We start from the raw sequence: 20514 nt of genomic DNA on the forward strand, positions 1-20514 counted from the left end.
ATACACTCGAGATCCCATCTGACCTCCACTGCTGATAATAGATTTAAGATTTATGTTCTGATGACAAAACATGTCTGATAAGTTATATGGTGTATTCATATTGTTGATTTAGAATTTTGGCTTTGATTAACGAAACGCCACTGTTGTACAAATAATATATAGAAATTGTTATCTTCACCACATCATGTTTTCCCCCATGTCCGTTTGTTTGTTTATCTATTTGTTTGTTGTGTCAATCTTGAGCCTTGGGCCTTGAGGTAGATATGAGCTCCATTTAGTGACATTCTTGTTTTTTTATTGGATTATATTGCTTTAAATTATTCAGATTTTATTTAATTTCTATTCACCATGGTTAAGAAACCACCTAACTTGCAAGAATTAAGTTAAACTATTTTACCAGTGCTGGATTGAGACCTTACTAAAAGTTATGAGTCATGAACTTGTTTATGTCTTCCCGCACACCCATGTTGCTTACGACAGCAAAAACAGTTGTGAGTACTTTAAATTAAAATTGAGTAGACGTAAAAAAAGTTAACTGCTTGCTGGTTTATTTTTTGTCACACTCAACAAAAATCATATTGTATGATTCCTCGTGCTGATTCTCATCAGGACTGATGCTCATTCTTCAGACTCCTTTCCCTATAAAATCAATACAAAGAGACAATGAGAAGTTAGCGTTTAAGTATACGTGTAATCACAGCTGAATTAATAGAATTAAAAAAAAACTTTACCCTGACGAGTTCCCGACTCTTGGTCCTCAGCTTGTTGACCTGAGACTCTGCGATGTCGGCTCGCTCCTGAGCCTCCTCCATCTCGTGCTGAACCTTCCTGTACCTGGTAAGGTGGGTGTTGGCCTGCTCCTCCTAAAGACGACAAAGATCAGGTTTAGTCACATCTTGAAGACAAAAACAAGACAAAGAAACTGCTGCATCCTGTTGACGGTGGTGCTGGTTTGTGTGAAACATTTCAAACTCACAGATTCCTCCGACTGCCTCTTGTAGGATTTCACTTTGAGCTGCAGCTTGTCCACCAGATCCTGAAGGCGGGCAATGTTCTTCTTGTCCTCCTCAGTCTGTAGGCAGTACACAGTGTACACGTCAACCTCTCACAGAGCACACAGTGTATTCCTGTGGTTCTTCCACATTGAAGTCATTTCAGAAACAGTGACAGAAGCCCAACCACACATGCTCCAAACCATGATATAACTGACTATGTTTACTTTCACTGCTTGTGTACTTTCTTCCTTCAGTGCTGCTCTGTGAGTGCACAGTCAATAGTTCCTCCTCCTTACAATTCTGTCATAGTGAAAATGTGTCTATGAATGTACTGCATGAAGATGGTGTTTATTTTTAGCTGTGGTGTATTCTATATCAATGCAGGATTGTCAAAAACATGATGGGGATCCATGCCCTCTAGGGGTTTAAAAAAACTATTTACATCCACTTTCTCCACCTCAGAGCAACAAATTAAAGAACCTCCAGGAAAATAATGGATAACCTCTCAGTTTAATTAAATGTTCATGTACACTATAAAACACTGTATGTTTTGACTTTACCTGGTAAGACAGCTCCTTCACCCTGCGCTCATATTTGCGGACGCCTTTCACTGCTTCAGCTCCACGCCTCTGCTCCGCCTCCACTTCAGACTCCAGCTCTCGCACCTTGAAAAACAAGATTTCCAGATTTCATCAATATACGAACAGAAAGGTCACTATGCAACTGTAGTGAGCTTCTTAGGGGAAAATGAAGATGAGGATCATCCAGTATGGATGAACAGATGGTGCTGACATTCAATTTTTGGAAATGTTCACATCCTTGTAGAATAAAACTCATTTCTATGTATAAAAAGGGCAACATGTTTCGGATTCTTCCTCAGAGGTGAATGTAAAGACTGAATGTCGGCGGTTTAACTTCTTTCAAAACTCAGTGATTCAGAGCAATAACAACAAAAAAACAAACAAGCACTTTTTACGTGGAATTTACCCTAGCCTCCAGTTTCTGGAGCTGCTTCTTGCCGCCCTTCAGGGCCAGATTCTCGGCCTCGTCAAGACGGTGCTGCAGGTCCTTCACTGTCACCTCCAGGTTCTTCTTCATCCTCTCCAAATGAGAGCTGGTGTCCTGCTCCTTCTTCAACTCTTCAGCCATCATGGCCGCCTGATTGAGAAATGGCCAATGAGAACAATGATCAGGAACAATGAGGCCTAACACAACGATATCAGTGATATCAGCCTGTAAACTGTAGATACCATCAGCCTGTAAACTGTAGATACCATCTTCCTAAAAATGCCTGGTTGTACAGAAAGAAAAAGCTTGTAGGAGCCTAACAACAATAACTTCAAGCTCACTGCTTCTATGGTTTTGGACCCAATCCTTGCTGACAACAGGTAGAATGTATGTATAATTTTCTGCACTGTTGAAACATCTCCTAAAGGATTATCGATGGGACGTTTTTTCATGACAAACCCGATACATTCTACTTAATTCAACAATCATTGTTTCATTTTACTGTTCTCAATTCAGAACCCGCTGCTCCACATTAACCACTGGAATGTCTGAAGCACATAACTTGTATAAATGTATAAGCAGCTGGTTCTTGAATAAATCAATAACTGAAGATTAGAACAGAGCTCACATCAGTGATGGCCTTCTTGGCCTTTTCTTCAGCATTTCTTGCTTCTTGAACAGAATCCTCCACTTCACCCTGGATCTGGACCAGGTCGGCCTCCAGCTTCCTTTTAGTGTTAATGAGATTCGTGTTCTAAAAGGAAACATCCACAGTGGGTAGAGTTCAGTTTTCTTAATATCGACAAACCAAAACATTTTAGCTGTACCTGTGAAACACAATTATTACCTGAGAGTGCAGCAGTCCCACGCGCTCGCTGGCATCAATCAGCTCCTGTTCAGCCACTTTGCGGCTCCTGTCCGTCTGCTCCAGTGCAACTCTGAGCTCCTCGATCTCAGCCAGCATCAGGTTGTTCCTGCGCTCCACCATGGCCACCTGCTCCTTCATTTCGTCATGGCCTCTGATCGCTTCATCAAGGTGCAGTAGTGCATCCTAAATAAATCATAAAAACACATTTACAATGCAGTTGAAATAACGTGAGCTTCACTTACAGTTTTCTTTGACCCTCCACCGTACCTTAAGCTGCCCCTGCACGTTTCTCAGCTGTTTCTGGGATTCAGCTGCTTGGCGGTTGGCATGGCTCAGCTGAACCTCCATCTCATTCAGGTCTCCCTCCATCTTCTTCTTGATTCTCATGGCATCGTTCCTGCTCCTGATCTCAGCGTCCAGCGTGCTCTGCATGGTCTCCATCACTCTCTGGCTGTTCCTCTTGATCTGCTCGATCTCCTCGTCCTTCTCAGCAAGTTTCCTGTCAATTTCATTTTTCACCTGGGTGAGCTCCAGCTGGACACGCATGATCTTGGATTCTTCGTGCTCCAGCGTAGCCTGTAGAGTAATATGTGAGAGTTTACAGAATGTAGGTACTGCACCAGGCTGCAACTTGCTGATCATGAAGATTCTAAGTTAATTGGTTTTCTTGTCTGTGTTTTTTATATCATGTTATTTACCTCTGCCTCCTCCAGAGCAGTTTGGATTTCTGCTTTTTCAGACTCTGCGGACTTTTTACCCTTTTCCAGTTCATGAATAGTTTTTCCAGATTCACCGAGACATTCAGACAAATCAGTGATTTCCTCTGTTGAAAGAAATACAAAAAAAAATTAGAAATATCGATATTATGATTTTAATTTATTTAAAATTTTTCATAAAGTATAATATCCTCATTGGTTAATGATCTTTATTAATATAGCATTAATCTAGTTTTGATTCCCACTCAAAGCGTTTCACAGTACAGTTTTACTATTCACATTACTCACACTCTTGGCACAGCTAAAGTATTGAGGACACAGAATGGAGGAGCCGAGGAATCTAACCACAGACCTTTTGGTTTGTGGATGAGACGCTCTACCTTCTAAGCCAAAGCCGGCCAATTACAAGCAGTAATCATCTTACGTTGCAGGTTCTTGTTCTCCCTCTTCAGAGTCTCCAGGTGATCCAGAGTTTCTTCATATGAATTTTTCAGCTTGAACATCTCTGTGCTCAAAGAACGAGCCTCCTTCAGAGATCCCTCCAGCTCCGCCTGGCTCTCCTCATACTTCTGCTTCCACTCTGCAAGAACCTGACAGCGGAAGAAACAGGTGAGTGTTTTTGTCACTGCATGAATTAACGATGTTTACACTCTGAAAACAGTCTAACCTTGTCAAAGTTCCTCTGCTTCTTGTCGAGGTTAGCAGCCAGAGCATTGGCTCTCTCCACATCGATCATCAGGTCCTCCACCTCAGCAAGCAGTCTCTGTTTTGTCTTTTCCAGAGAGGCACATTTAGCATTCACAGCCTCGATGCATTCCTCTGCATCCTGAAGACGCTGAGCGAGCTTTTTCCTGTTAGAATAGATAATAAATTGGTTTATGAAAACTTGTGGATACATGTTGAAACAAGTGTGACTTCAGGGCTGTCCATTACTTGGCCTCCTCCAGCTCCTCAGTGCGCTGAATGGCATCAGTTTCGTATTTGCTTCTCCACTGAGCCACCTCGCTGTTGGCCTTGGACATCCCTCTCTGCAGCTCCGCCTTGGCCTCCTGCTCCTCTTCATACTGCTCTCTGAGCAGGTCGCAGTCATGACGGGATGACTGCACAGCATGGGCCAGGCTGTTCTTGGCCTAATAATGACAAAACAAATTTATAACATTGATCTTTACATCATGCCTTAATAAAAAATAAATCTGTGTGGTAGTGTGCAGTAGCTACCTTAAGCTCTTCCTCAAGGTGCCTTTTGAGCTCCTCAATCTGATGAATATAAGCCTGTTTGCCTCTCGTAAGCTGAGAAACGAGAGATTCCTTTTCCTCCAACTGACGACCAACTTCACCTGATTGGAGTCAAGCAAAGTTCATTTGTTCAGCGTCGTAAAGAGATATGTGTCACACTATGCATTAGTGTTTTCTGAATTGTTGCATGTCTGTTATTTAACTTTAATCCCGATGTGATGTCGCACTCACCGTTTTCAGTCAAAAGCCGTGATTTCTGAACACTAACATCATTTAACTGACGCATGTGTTCTTCATCCCTGGTCTTTAATTCACTTAGTTGATCCTCAAGAGAACGGCAAATTTTCTCTAAGTTGCCCTGTAGACACAAATCAACAATACATGGTGAAGACAACCAGGGTCACACTGATTCTACTGGTGATAAAACTGATTTGCGCTGATTGTTTTTATCAAAACAAAACCTAAATTTTTTTTCAATTTTACTTTAGATTTGGCAATCGATTCCATGTTGCTGCTGAGGTCGTCGATCTCCATCTTGAATTCACTTTTCTCTTTCTCCAGCTTCTGTTTGACTCTCTGGAGGTTATCGATCTGCTCTCCGAGCTCCGCCGTGCTGTCGGCCTGCTTCTTGCGCAGAGCTGCAGCCGTGGCCTCGTGCTGTAGGGTCGACTCTTCAAGATCACGACGCAGCTTCAGAAACTCGGCCTCGCGCTTCTTGTTCATCTCGATCTGGACAGACGTCGCTCCTCCGGCCTCTTCCAGCCTCTCACTGATCTCTTCAAGTTCCCTGGAGAGATCAGACCTCTGCTTCTCCACCTTGGCCCGAGCAGCTCTCTCAGCCTCGATCTCCTCCTCCAGCTCCTCAATACGAGCCTAATATTTTCCAAAACACAGATGAGCACAACCATATTCTCATATCCTTTCCACAAGTCAAGCACATCTGGGCCATCTGACGTCAGCAGGGTGCAGTCAGTGTTAGAAGCTTTTGAAAAACTGTGTCAACCTGAAGTTCTTTAATCTTCTTCTGAAGCTGAACGGAAAGTGATTGTTCATCCTCAATCTTGCTCAGAAGCTGGCTTGTCTCAAAGTCCTTCCTGTGAAGATAAACATTTCATAAACATTGGGGAAAAAAATAGTTAAACAAATTGTACAACATGGAAATGAGATTTCTACCGACTCTGATCATGATTTGCTATTAATCGTATAAACATTGATAAAATCAGTTTTCATAATGAAGTAGTATCCTTTAAATTTGTAGAAGAGCATCTAAAAAGTACTCTGAGTTTGTGCTCTTTGATGAAAGGAGAATTTTACTATTGCTTCAGTACCTCCAGACAAACCTAGTTGGGTCAAACACGACTTCACTGTTTACATGACTGCTATTTCACTCACTTCTTTATTTTCTCGTCAGCCTGCTGCTTGTCGTTCTCCAGATCCATGACAGTTTCCTGGGCCAGCTTGAGATCTCCCTCAAGCTTTCTTTTGGCTCGTTCAAGGTCCATACGAAGCTTCTTTTCTTGCTCCAGAGAACCTTCAAGCTGTTTTAACCGAGAAGGGTTGTTAATTCTTATTTCTTTTTCATGAAGACTGAAATCCCAGTTTGTTATTATAACTCACATCGTCCACTTGCTGCTCCAGCTTCACTTTAGCCTTCGTCAGAGTGTTGACTTTGTCTTCCTCTGCCTGCAGATCATCCAGGGTCTGCTGATGAGCCTCTTGGAGGGCTTTCTTCTCTTTTGACAACTTTACAATGGTCTCATCTTGAGAAGTCATTTCCTCCACCAGGTTTTTAACCTAAAGGGTTTTAATAAATTGTTAATATTTGATCAATGTACACAGCATCTAAAATGTTCATTGTTTAATAGACTGAAGTTATGACCATCACCTTGTTCTCAGTGGCATGTTTCTCCTTTTCCACCTTGGCCAGCGTGAGCTCCATGTCGTCAATGTCTTTCTTCAGCTCGGAGCATTCGTCCTCCAGCTTCCTCTTCTTTGCAGTCAACTCACCATTCATTTCCTCCTCATCCTCCAGTCTCTCAGACGTCTCTTTGACTTTGGCCTCAAGCTGGATCTTTGCTTTAATGAGCCCCTCACACCTTTCCTCAGCATCTGCGAGGGTGTCACCTTCCTATATTTACAGTGACATACAGCAAAATAATATAAAGTTAATTATAAAAACCAAAATATTAGAAGTAGGATGTTTCCTCTGTCCATTTAACGTACAGACTGAATTTGTAGCTGCAGATCATTCTTCTCCTGCAGCAGTGAAACCATCTTCTCTTCCAGCTCCTTCTTCTTGGCCAGAGCCTTCGCTAGCTCCTCTTTGGTCTTTTCAAAGTCCTCTTTCATTTGGGCCATCTCTTTCTCACTCTCTGCACTCTTCAGCAGAGGCTTGATTCTGAAGTACAGCTTCATCCATGGCCAGGTTTTGACGTTCATGAATGAGCGGATGTTGTACTGAATAGAGTAAATGGCCTCCCTGGGAATAAAAACGATAGAAAACACGTGTACATTCCATAAAAATTCAGTAAATTACTTTTATTTAAAATACTAACCATAAAATTAAAGTTGTAATACGTAAATGTTGTATTTAATTAAAATGCTTAATGGTCTTGAATGTTACATATCAAAATATAAAAAGTACTTATAATACCAATTTTATTTCTCAACTTGAGTATTTCAATTTCAAGTAAAGAAAATTTCAAACTAAAAGATTTTAGTCAGAGAATGTGTCTAAATTATAAATTGTCTTCGTTGTTCTGCAGTTCAACTGGATTAGACTCCTCCGTCTCCCTGGATCTCATTAGGATGTCAGACTTTTCCTCCATTGCTACAGCACAGACTCTTGTAAAGCAAAGTATAAAATATTTGCCAGGAGCGACCAACTTCAAGCAACCCTACATATCCCCAAGTACCAGACTCTATAACAGCAAGCCTGTCCAGAAGTAACAGCATTCACAATTTCCATTCACAGGAAGACCATACATCAACTGCACAATGCAACCACACTCAGCATCTCCATCCCCTACATAGTCTCAAGGCTTTCACGCAGGCCCTGCCACACGAATGCAGATATTTGGACTTCAAATCAACCACGGTGAAAGAAAGTCTGCAAGAAGTCAATGTGGACAATGTGGACACAGTTTAGAATAAACGTGAGTCCAAGGTAAAGTCATGAACCCACCTTCTCGCCATCATTTTGACAAACTCTGTCCTCATGAGGTAAGCTCTGCAGACAGCCTGAGTCATTGTGACCAGCTCCACCAGTTTCTCATCTCTCATTTCCTCCAGAGTTCCCAGAAGACCAGCTTTGAAGAACACCTGAAAGTCCACAATTGCGGTAATCAATTTCGTACATTTATTTGTCAGGAATTGATGATTGCTGAATAGTCTTTTCAAAAATGTCTGTTTCATACTCTACCTTTGTGTGTCCAAACTTGTACTGAGACTGGTCGATATCAATGGAGCCCAACAGTTTCTCTGAGGCCTTCTTGTTGTCAATAAACTGACCCTCAGGGATGACACTGGCGTTCAGAACTTTGTATCTACAAAGACACATTTTATTAATTTAAAAGGCACTGGTTTGAGAGTGAAGACTTTTCAATGTCTGCAAAGATGTATCTGTTACCTCTGCTTGAAGTCACCATATTGGATTCTGCTGGGGAAACCTTTCCTGCAGATCCTGATTCCTTCAAGCACACCGTTGCACCTGAGCTGGTGGATGACCAGGAAGTTCTCCATAAGACCTTAGACAGTAACAGGGACACGGACATGAAGTTACACTGGTGAGTGAGTAATCCTGGTTTAATGTGTCATCTGTCATCACCCTGCAGAAAGAGGAGCTAATCGCACAGTAGGTGAATAAATTATGGAGTTGTGGAGATGTCTTGTCTCATCTGAGCAGTTCTGAGACCTGAATGGTGTTTGTGAAACCTTTGTTAGTCGTAGGACCTACCTGGTGTTTTTGATTCATTGGGGATCAAACAGCGCACAAAATGTGGGTGAGTGCTCCTTAAGTTGGTCATCAGCTTCCCCAAGTTCTCCTGGTGACAGACAGGACATTCATAGTAAGGGTGCTGAACAAATGAGTTATATGTTGACATTTCGATGTACAAAGTCTTCGATTACAACATATATCTGAACTTACGTATAACAAAACAGAAATATATGTTTTTTTTTGTAAGGCTTGTCAGTACCATTAGAGATTATTCATCATTTATATATATTTTTGAAATGTTTCATTGTGTCTGCTCCTCTCACAGTTTGTTCCATCCAGCGATGGAACCTAAAGCACCAATCTTATGTCAATCTAATCAATACAACACCATAAATGTCCTGTTACAATTATATATCTCTTTGGTGGAAACAAGTAACCAATGTACAAAAGTCATTTTTCTTGTGTAGATCTTTGAGTTAGAATATCAGATTATTAACAACCCTGTGAGGTGATCCCACAATATTTATGCAAGTATTGAAACATTTAGTATAAAACATAAATGTAGAAATATGAGAACTTACCCTGAAGAGAGCTGACACTGTCTGGAAAGATCCACCCTTCTTCTTACCACCACCCTTCTTTCCACCTTTAGCATCTGCAAAAAGCATTTCCAGTTTTATTTTAAATTTGCACTTCAATCATTCTTTATCTATGACAAGTAAAATGCACACGTGACGTGTAGTATCTTTAATATAAAAAAAATGTACTACCATCTGCGCCGTGTGATGCGTAGAGTAGAGCCAGCAGTTTGACTGAAGACTTCTGATAGAGCTGAACCACTGAGTCGTTCAGGGGGTCTTTGTTCTTGTCCAACCAGCCAGTGATGTTGTAATCGACAGTGCCAGCATAGTGCATCAGAGAGAAGTGGCCCTCAGCTTTGCCTTTGGCAGGTTTTGGTTTCTGGAAGGGGGCGCTTTTACCAAGATGCTGGTCATACAGTTTGTTCTTGAAGGTTATGTCTGACGCCTTGGGGAACATGCACTCCTCTTCAAGGATGGAGAAGATGCCCATTGGCTGTAATGAAGAAATTAATATTTGAAACAAAAACCTTCAGACAGTTTTCTATATTTGTGAACATAAAGCAAGTTCCTCACTTTCTCAATAAGCTCAATGCAGGCGGCCAGATCCATACCAAAGTCAATGAACTCCCATTCAATTCCCTCTTTCTTGTACTCTTCTTGCTCCAGGACAAACATGTGGTGATTGAAAAACTGTTGCAGTTTTTCATTGGTGAAGTTGATGCACAGCTGCTCCAAGCTGTTGTACTGGAAACAAGGGAGAAGAAACAGGACCAAACTTTCACTGAGCTGGTTCACTCTGCATTATAAAGTTCAATGTGGAGTTTTACTTACATCAAAGATCTCAAACCCTGCAATGTCCAGCACGCCGATGAAAGAGTTTCTTGGCTGCTTGGTGTCCAGCATCTCATTGATTCTGACGACCATCCACAAGAACATTTTCTCATAGACAGACTTGGAGAGAGCCATGACGGAATTATGCACCTAAAGAATGAAAGAGTTGGAGTTCTTATTGTGCAAGACAAGTGGTATTTTCATATTAATTAATGCATTTATGTCTGATACAAAATTCAACAATTGATATCATTATCTCCATTACCTGTGGCACAGTTTGTCCTTTAACCACCATTTCATTGCCAACTTTGACTCTTGGGTAACACAGGGCCTTGAGCATTTCAGCAGAATTCAGGCCCATAAGGTAACCGATTTTATCCCCCTCTGTTAAAAGCAGAAACCACAAAGAATAACCACATTACTAAGTTATGTGACATTCTACAATAAAAAAAAAACACATCTTCATCCTGTGCTGTACTGCTGGGCAGAGCTCAGCAGGGTATAGCTCAGATGTTCAAATCCTCCAGCTGCTCCAGGAGAATCCAGCATCAATATACAATAAATATATATAAAAAATAGAGGATATTCAAACATGACTGAATATGTAAAACTGGATCTCTAATTGAATTGAACACAGGGAAAAGTTTCAGTTTCCTATGGAAATAAAAAATGATTTAAGAGATTTAAACCATTATTTACCCTCATTGCCGTCTGGCTCAGCCTGCTCTTCACGCTGCTTTTGCTTGAATTTCATGTTCCCGTGATGCATCACAGCTCCAGTCAGCTTGAAAATTCCCAACTTCTCCTCTGCGGTGAAGCCCAGAATGTCGATGGCAGTCTGCAGAAAAAGAAAAAAAAGATTTGAGTGTAACTTTTAAGCTTTTGGATTCTCTGATTCTGATTCAATGCTTCCACTCACATCAGTAGCGATGAATTCTTCAATATCATCGATGCTCTTCACAGTGATTTCACCCTGACTGACCATGGGGTAGTCAAATGGGTTGGTGGTGATGAGGAGAGCCTCTGAAACACATTCATAGTATTTAAATATACCTGTATATATAACTGTGAACCATTTATAGCATTTATTACTTCTATGAAATGATATAATATATGGTTAAGTTACTCACCTATGAGCTCAGGTTTGTGACCTGTCATGAGCTGGTAGAAGATGTGGTAGCTCCTCTCAGCAGACAGCTGGAACGTCACTCGAGACTTCTCCAGCAGATCTGAAGAGACGAGGCAACAAGACGGTTTAAAGTTTGTCCTTTAACCAAACCTTGGGGGTAACCATCGGCTGGAAACTTACATGTTTCAATATCAGCTGAAGCCAACTTTCCAGTTGTGCTAAAATGGATTCTAATGAATTTACCCTACAGAGGAAGGAAGTCATTAGTGAGGGCGTTGAAGTGACACTGCTAAACGTTATGGGTTTGAATCCAGCAGGCTATATTCATGATGTTTATCGTCTATCTTCACATTCTTTTCAATCTCAAACTGTCCTACCTTAAAATACAACATCAGAAAGGTAAAGAATTTAAGAGCATTTTAAAAACAGAGTCTTTTCTAAGGCAGCAGGATTCTGTAAAGTAAAACTTACGAAGCGGGATGAGTTGTCGTTCCTCACAGTTTTGGCATTTCCATAAGCTTCCAGCAGGGGGTTCGCTGCGATGATTTGATCTTCCAGGGACCCCTAAAAATTTGGCATTTTTTTGTATTTTCTTGTATTAACTTTCTACATCATTCACATGCTCAGTATATCATTTCTTTACCTACCTGCATTTTTCCAGAAGTATTGCCATCCTTCTTGCCTCCAGCCACTGCGATTGTCGCAAAGTACTGGATGACACGTTTGGTGTTGACAGTCTTTCCTGCACCGGATTCTCCACTATAATATAATAAATAAAACAATTATACAGCATGTATTATATCTGACGTATACTAACAAAGTATACGTCAAATATTAGCGAAACAGTTACAATTAGTTTGAAGTTTACTCTCTTCAGTGTTGACTTACGTAATCAGGATAGACTGATTCTCACGATCTGTTGAGAGAATAAAACAGTAAGACTGTTATATTTTTAGATCACAGCAGTCCCCAGTTCTACTATACGACAAACTTAACTTTTACCAGTGAGTGTGTATAACTGTAAAGGACACAGAGGTGCTTAGAAAGGGATAAATACCTTGGAGCATGAACTGATAGGCGTTATCAGAGATGGAGAAGATGTGAGGTGGAGCCTCAATCCTCTTCTTTCCTCTGTATCCTGATACAACCACTGAGTCATACACTGGGAGCCACTTGTAGGGATTCACAGTGACGCAGAACAGCCCGGAGTAGGTCTGTTACAGTGTGAAAAGTTAAAGGATGATTCATCTTTATTTATATGCAAATGTTCAGGGTTGTTTTTTTGGGGGATGCAGGGGTAGAAGATGTCCCATTGTGCAAATGGAAGAGTCATCAGAAAGCAAACGCGACATTCATCCTCATCATCCAAAGTTTTAAACAAACCAACATCTCCATATACAGTGGAGGGATGAGGTCTTTGGTTAAAATCACCGCAATCACAGGACAACAAGTTATTCACTGATGTTCAAACTGCTCTTACGTAGATCATCCACGCTGCGTAACGCTCTTTGAGGTTATACAGCACCGAAGGCTCACTGAGATGGGTCATCATGGCCATGTCCTCGATCTTATCATACTTCGGAGGGTTCATGGGGAAGATGTCCTCCTCCTTTACAGTGAGAGTCTGCACAGACACAGAGGGACTTTGGTACTGACAGTGTGCAGCATCATTATGAAATAAAGGGCCGACAGTATGGAGTCATTAGTTTAACTTGTATCCTGAAATCCACCTACCTTCCCACCCTTAATCTCCACTGTGGCTTTGCCTCCCTCCTTCTTCACCAGTTTCCCCTTCAAGTACATCTCAGCAGGCTCAGTCACGAAAAATGCAGTTTTAGCATCGAAGGGCGTGTTCTGAGCCTCTATCCTCTCCCTTTCGGGTTTGCGGAGGTAAATACACGCCGGCCCAAAACAGGACAATTCCTGGTCCCCACTCATGGTGGCTCTGCAACATAAAGTTAAAAAAAGTGATATTCAAAATGATTTTCTTTGTTTGCATTTAGAGATAGATCATTTAAAATTATATCATACAAAATGTCTTTATTTTACCCTTAATTGGTCAAGAGCTGCTGTTGCTGGGTGGATACTGAAAGAAAAATCAAATTCAAATTGGCAATAGAAAAATAACTACTTGATTTAAGGCAGAGAGCAGTGATGAAGTGGGATAGACGACTCACCTTGTCTAACAGCCTATCAGTCCAGAGCTTCTGTGGAGCCTGGGAGAGCCTCTTTTATACTGAAATCTCTGCCCACCACAGAGGAGCAGCCCATCCTGTTAAGGTCACTGAGCTTGTCGAAGAAGAGTGGTATCAGATGGCTTCCCCAACTCATCGTCACAACAGGTGCCATCTTATCCTACATCACACAAGAACCAAGATTAAATTAAAGCCCAGATTAAAGTTTAAATTCCTGACCGAAAACCAGCCAGTGGGTTTTTCACCCTGCATTTTCACACATGCTCTTTTGTGCACAGCGGTTAAACTCGGAGGAATAATATAAATACTGCATATGGAGATTCCATAGGAGACGTATATATTAAAAATAGGAATGAATGCACAGCAGGAAGTATTTTTACGGGACCACAATCTCCATCCGCTAAGACTCAGTTAAGTCAGTTATTCCATCAACCACAGTGAAATTTTTTCTCAAACATCTCTGGAGCAGAGCGTCCCGACTGTTTAGTTGAATCTAATTTAGGATCCATTATCGTCCATTATGCTGTTTTGCTTTCACCAAAGAAAGATGACGCCTGGGAGGTTTTCTCTTGTGGTGTGATTCAGTTACAATAAAAGTTGACATTTAATATGTCTAGCTCTTCTTTACAGTCTTATTAGGACTTAAAACAAATATAGCCTCCAGCTCCCAAACACCCACGCTCAGACTTTTGCAATTGTTTACAAATGCATCAAGCGCCTGTGTTAATTACATGTAAGCTGTACGTCAGCACCCTGTTACTTAGAACCTCAGAAAAATGTCCACACTGTGTGGCTGTGAATTCCTGTGACAGAATATCAGCATTGTGACTAAATCTGAATCCTATCAAGTTCAATTTGGTTTTGTTTTGTGCAAAGTGGAGATCCACAGTGGTTTGTAGTTGGTTCTGTTCCTCCTCAGTTTGAGGAGTTTAATGTGTGAGCACCGTGTATTGCTTGGTTCCTGCAGAGGCCTCTGACGCTACAAAAGCTACACAAATGAGGTACGTTCACATGTGTGCTTCTTTCTGTGCAAAGTTTGTATGAGTATTGTAAATTGCAGCGCCTCTGTGCTCCAAGGTGACGAGATGCTATATGATCAGATTAAATGTTTCTATATTTCAATCAAATCAAAAGCTTTTTCATGTATTCAGTATTTATTTGTTGATAACATGTAAAGATATGAAATATGAAACCAAAACTAATTGAATACATGGTCATTTCATTCCTCTTGTATGACCAGTTGGGTCATCAGTGTAGTTTTGTGGGATGGGACATGTTGTGTTATATCAGCCAGTAATGTAGACGTCACTTTGTGCTGTTGATGTATTGTGACTTTGCTCTGAGGTAATTAAGATTCAATTGTAATAGAGGAAATATATCTAATCAAAAGCAGATTAGAAGTGAAACAATGTGGGGAGTTCACATGCCGGAGTCGTCTAAAGAGTGCAGCTGCTCTAATTTGACATGAGCCACACATAGAAACAAAGCCTGTATGATTCAGAACAGTCTATGGGTTTATAAAAGTATGATATAAATGTATGCTGCATTTTCTGAATTGATTGGTTGTTAAGTCTTTGTTTTCATCTACTATTTTTTATTTCTTAGATATTTGATACATAATCACTTTGTCAATGAAAACAGATGAACACCTGTTGGGTTTGAGTAAACACGTCGAGGCTTCTGGGAGGTCAGGACATTTCTGACCTCAAATATTCCCAAGTGTGTGATAAATACGACATCTCTGTACAGGTGTTACGCAGCATACTGAGGATTGTCTGTTAGTGTGTATGTTTGTGTGTGTGTGTGTGTGTGTGTGTGTGTGTGTGTGTGTGTGTGTGTGTGTGTGTGTGTGTCTGTGTGTGTGTGTGTGTATGTGTGTGTGTGTGTTTGTGTGTTGCCACTTAGTCTTGTGTGAGACAGGATTTGAAATAAGTGAAGACCGCGATGGAGCCGAGGAAAATAGAGAGATTTAAAGTGATTTATTTTGTGTTTTATTAAGTCGCACCGAAAGAGAAACATTTATAACTGCAATTATGAAAATGAAAGCTTCAAGTTCAGGTAAGCTAAATATCTGAAGTAATATTTATATATGTATATATTCAGAGTGTAGAACTTAGAGTATTGTAGTAGTAACCTTTAAAGTTTGGACTTGACAACTGGTATGATTTAATTTATGAACTAATGGAAGATGCAAAGATGTTAGTGTCATGCAATTTTTATGTGATCTACCTTTTTAAGAGTCATGAAAAAATATACCACCAGTCTACATCTCATTATGATTTTTTTATTTATTTGTCTGTTCTGTATCTTGTTTTTCTGACAATGCTTTATAAAATACAATTTGTTATATGGCTGGCCGAAATGGTTATGCCATCTCTTATCCAAACATCTACTGCATTTGAGATATTGTAAAATGACACCTAAACATTTCATTTTAGTGTAAAATATAATGTCTTATTGATGATGTAGTGACAGTGCAACCATTAGCTTGGACTAACCTTCGTCCTCTGCTCTTCAGTTTGTTAATATGATATTCATCACATATATGTGCTACAGAACTATTCACAGCTCAATACCTCCATAGCTGTATGCAGAGGAGTAATTAGGATGGTTTACTGACAGTCACTTAACAGCATGTTTATGATACTGATACAATCGGTGTCAAATATCAAGTAGCTCTTGGCAGTCAAAGGTTGGCTGCTGGCAGATGATAACTCTTTGAATTACATAATGCATGTCAAGATGTCAACTGTGATACTGTATATCTTATCTTTTCAAAAAGGGAAAATGTTTTATAATAATTTAATCAATTTAATAAAAAAATGTTTTTATAATGTCTCATCATTGTATATTGTGTGGAGATGAGGTGAAGGCAGGAGGCCTGTTGAGGGTAAATGGACTGAATTCATTTTGTCATCGAGAGTTTGATGTGCAGACAGGAGGAGCCAACTATCTAACCACCGACATACTTGAGCCCAAGAAGTGTGATATTTGATGCTCGCTGCTTCTGTAAATAGACTTGAATACACGTATGCAAATGTGAACATATCTTCATTAAGACAAAACTAGTTTATTTTTATTCATTTGCCTGAACTGAGAATGAGGAATACCAGTTTATCTCTGGTTGCTCCTTTTTGACTTTCCCGAACAAAGCTGTGAATGTGTGAAGCTGTCAGTCACCGACTCATTGTGAAATAGTTTGGTAAGTTTGATTACGCTGAAGCAATCTTGTGGTAAAGATTGAGGCGTTTCAGAATAAGTGCTAATATTTATTTTTAATAAATCACTAGTAATTAAAAGTCTTTTCATGGAACTGGATACCACATTCTGCATTGAGTTATTTGAGTTACAAGCCAAGTTATACTGGATGCACTGTTTGTGGAAAGAGCCCTTTCATAAGGAACTATTGATTAGTTTTCATTGAATTTAACATTTAATTAAAATTCTAATTAAATAAAATGGGCATTAGATATTCAGTATGGCCAAGAAAATGTTACTACATGGTTATTTCATCCACAATATCTGAATTATTTGTTTTATATTTATTGATTTGATTAGTATTGATTTCCCTGCATTTTGCACGTGTCTCAGTTTTGTATTTAGTGATATTTTCATTCATATATTGAAATGTTTCTAATTCTGATTATTTTTGTCTCCCACAGGTCAGTGGTTCCAACACAGGCAGACAAACAGGTATCTAGTTCTTCACTTCAGTTCGGTGCTTTTCCATTTCTTAATCATTCACAAACTGCATAATGATTTGTAAATTAAATAAACCTTATGCAAATAAAGCCTTCTTGATTGTTTGTGTTGATTTTGAATATCATTTCCAATAACAAATATAACCAGTATCATACCTGCAGGTCAGTTTAACATTTCTGTGATGTTTCCCTCAGTTGATGTGCATTAGCAGATAGTCCTTTTCACTGAGGTCATCTTTCTTCTTCTTCTTCCACTCCCTCTGTAGATCAGCGACAGCATTGGTTAATTGTTTTAGTCAGTTTTTGTTATTGTTAATTGCTTTTATTAATGGGAGCGTGTGTTTTGCTTTTAAACCAATTATTTTATCGTCTACTTAGTCATTAGGAAATGGTTTGTTTACATGAACACTCAACCTATTTTACACAGGGTTTGACAGAAGTTGGAATTTAGGAAGCAAGAAGATAATCCATTTGGAGATGATTTTGAGTTGCATGATGGGAAAAGTACAATAGAACCACGCTGGGGAGTAAGTAGGGGCATCTTGACATATATACACCTTCTCAATATGCATCTTATCGTATCAGTTACCATTGTGAACATAATGCATTTTCAAATTTGAGAAATCTGCAGAACCTGTATAAACAGTTACCACCCATGAGTAACTGCAATAAGTCAAGTGAATGTGCCCACTTGAGGCAGTGTTTGTCAAAGTCATACCTTGCATACTATTGGTTGGGGAATTTTGACGGGGTCATTGCACTAAGACCTAAGAGCGAGAGTGGAAATCTGAGCGCGGAGGATTTACAAGTTCACAGAAGCAGCTGGAGCACAAGACGTTTTTCAACAGCATATCTGAGTGAAGGCAATCGGTTTCATTGTCTACTGTTTCTTAATCAGATAATGATAAAAATGTTAACGAACAGCATTACTGTCAATAAGACACATTTAATTATTATTGACAAAGAACACATATGACACAGTAGTAGTACTAAAATGAAAACAGACACAAACATGTCAACACCTCCAGTAAAAACAGCAGACAAAGTCACATATGTACTAAAACATTTAAAAATTAAAATAAATTGTTTAAATGTGTCATACCATATTTTAAGATGAACTGCGTCTTCCGTCCAATACATGGTCGGATAAAATCCAACAATTCCTCCGTGACCCTGAAGGGGAACAAGCGTACCTTGCTGTTAACCAACCACATTCTATTTAATGCCCGTCATTGTGAGCAGATGGTGTATTATTAGGAGAGCAGAGGAGGATGATGATAGAGAATCTGGTAATATAAGAAGCTTGTTTGCACCTTTTCAACTTGAGGCTCCCTCTGGTGTTTATAAGATGCCGGTGACCCCCCCACCACCAACTTCAGTAAAGGTCCTTACGACCAGCAAGCACTAAACCTCATCAAAAGCTAAACGTTTTCTCTCTCCGAAGTGACAAGTGATACAGTTTAACAGGAGCACACATTAAAATGTTGAAGGGCAGTGTGACAATTTACGACCTAACGCATGAACAGAGCATTTTCAATACAGACGTAAAGGAGGAGCTCATCCTGGAGGTCAAGGACCTAGTCAGTGTGACATTTGCATCATTCCAAACACATTGGCGCTGAAATGTTATAAATATTCGCAGTTATATAATAACCATAACAACATGTCTAGATAGTGTGAATGACACAACATATGATCAGTCTCGAGGAAGAAGTTTAAAGAGTCAGTCCAAAGATGATCAGTATTAACACGTAACTACTAGTGTGGGTTTAGAACCAGTGGGCAACACACAAACCTTCAAGTCGAAAGTTTATCTCTGAAAAAAACACGACAAATATAATACAGAATGCAGAAAGGCATAATTACATTTCACAAATACAATAAAAGTGTTTGTGTCCTTTCAAGGTTAAACATGGATGCTACTGTTATTGTGAATGTATATCCATGTTGTTTGTGGCGAGCCAGTGGACTGGAATGTCCCTCACCTTGGTTTGTTATCCTGAGCACAGTTGTTGCTGCTTGACAAATGAAGAAAGTGACAGACGGAGTTCAAAGGCCATAAAAACACAATAAGCCTCCTGAGCATGTGGCATTTGGCCCGAGGACCGGCACAAGCCTTGTGCTATATTTGAGTTTTGCCCTAATAAGACAGAAGATTTCCAAGCAGGAATCATGTAACCCACACGGTTGCTGAAGACAGAGGCTCATTTTATCATGTTGGTAACCACTTTAGAATTTCTTCTTCCTATTTGATGGGGTAAGAAGAGCCAATAGAAACAGAAGCTAAAGGCGCTCTAAACCCACTGTTCAGGGTGAGGTGACATTCTTGGCAAGAATGGTAAACTTGTCATCTGTGACATCTCCTCACCCTATCTAATGAACAATAAAGCTTCATAAGGAATGTAACGTTAAACATCCTCATATTTTATGTGCATTAAAACAAATCTTTGCAATAAGGGTGAGGAGATTTCTGAAACATTGAGGAAGCGGAGCCGGGGTCCATCACTCAGTCGCTCTACATTTAGGGACGGTCCCCCTCTCCCTTGTGTATGCCTTCAGAGCAATAATAAGAACAGCTGTTGGCACTGTTGTGAGAAATAATCCCTTGGCAATCCCTCCTTTCTTTTCTTTTTTTTTTTAAAGGTCACTGGCACTCAGTTCTTTTCTTTTTTTTTTATAATATCTGACTTGTAAGGAGTGTGAAACACTATATCAGTGACTTTTTGAAGCTTCTCCAAGGCATAGCACAGGGTCACTGCTGTGCAAGAGCACTGTTAAAAAGCTGCATTAGTCACATCTTTGGGCTGTAGGCAATTACTGACTTAAACTTCTGCAAGAACTGAATCGACGCACACATGTCCCTTGTTTAAAAATATGGTATCCACAATCAGAACCACCCTCTCATCAATTTGTCTTTAATTCACAACAATAAAAAATATGTATTATGACAAAAATATGTTCTCATCCTCACATCAGACAACCGATGCTAAAGACATCACAGCATCCTGATGTCCAGGAATACTGGAATATTATACAATATTTCCAAAACCCCTAATTCCCAAAAATTTGGACGTTACTCAACGACCTGGCATGGAAACATCGATAAATTGTGTTATGTTGCACCTAGAGGTCAGAAACTACTGCACAAGCACAATGCCAAGAAACATGACCGAATACAGCATGTGATTGGTCATCACATGTGATAGGCTCTTATCACTCTATATAAACAGAGCCACAAACCACCACAGGGGACAGGCACCCAAAGGTAAGTCTCACATAGTGTGTCACCACATACAATACAATACATGCTTCTTATC

General features: G+C 40.0%; 1 protein-coding gene across 1 annotated transcript; it reads right to left on the bottom strand.

Moving 5' to 3' along the window:
* Positions 1-531: 531 nt before the first annotated feature.
* Positions 532-17457, bottom strand: LOC133967225 (myosin heavy chain, fast skeletal muscle-like). The gene is made up of 42 exons (XM_062402533.1): positions 17354-17457; positions 13479-13656; positions 13351-13387; positions 13036-13246; positions 12782-12925; positions 12359-12515; positions 12190-12217; positions 11949-12060; positions 11773-11865; positions 11482-11545; positions 11303-11401; positions 11092-11195; positions 10872-11010; positions 10438-10556; positions 10173-10322; positions 9915-10085; positions 9531-9834; positions 9342-9415; positions 8779-8866; positions 8452-8569; positions 8245-8368; positions 8008-8144; positions 7047-7302; positions 6709-6951; positions 6441-6617; positions 6216-6361; positions 5827-5917; positions 5307-5696; positions 5055-5181; positions 4806-4924; positions 4521-4717; positions 4255-4438; positions 4012-4177; positions 3570-3694; positions 3139-3447; positions 2851-3054; positions 2632-2757; positions 1983-2153; positions 1556-1660; positions 977-1072; positions 732-863; positions 532-639 (listed from the first exon to the last, which is right to left on the bottom strand). Exons 4-42 carry the CDS (start codon positions 13237-13239, stop codon positions 619-621), a joined length of 5814 nt encoding a protein of 1937 aa, XP_062258517.1. The 5' UTR covers positions 13240-13246; positions 13351-13387; positions 13479-13656; positions 17354-17457; the 3' UTR covers positions 532-618.
* Between the last annotated feature and the right edge of the window lie 3057 nt (positions 17458-20514).

The sequence above is a fragment of the Platichthys flesus genome, chromosome 2 (assembly GCF_949316205.1).
Source record: "Platichthys flesus chromosome 2, fPlaFle2.1, whole genome shotgun sequence".
NCBI lineage: Eukaryota > Metazoa > Chordata > Actinopteri > Pleuronectiformes > Pleuronectidae > Platichthys > Platichthys flesus.

Coding starts and splice junctions, on each gene's coding strand:
- LOC133967225 (XM_062402533.1), bottom strand. CDS start 13,239: ATGAGTGGGGACCAGGAATTGTCCTGTTTTGGGCCGGCGTGTATTTAC. Junction 5,182..5,306: donor AATCGATTGCCAAATCTAAA/GTAAAATTGAAA, acceptor TTGTGTCTACAG/GGCAACTTAGAGAAAATTTG. Junction 4,925..5,054: donor ACGGCTTTTGACTGAAAACG/GTGAGTGCGACA, acceptor GACTCCAATCAG/GTGAAGTTGGTCGTCAGTTG.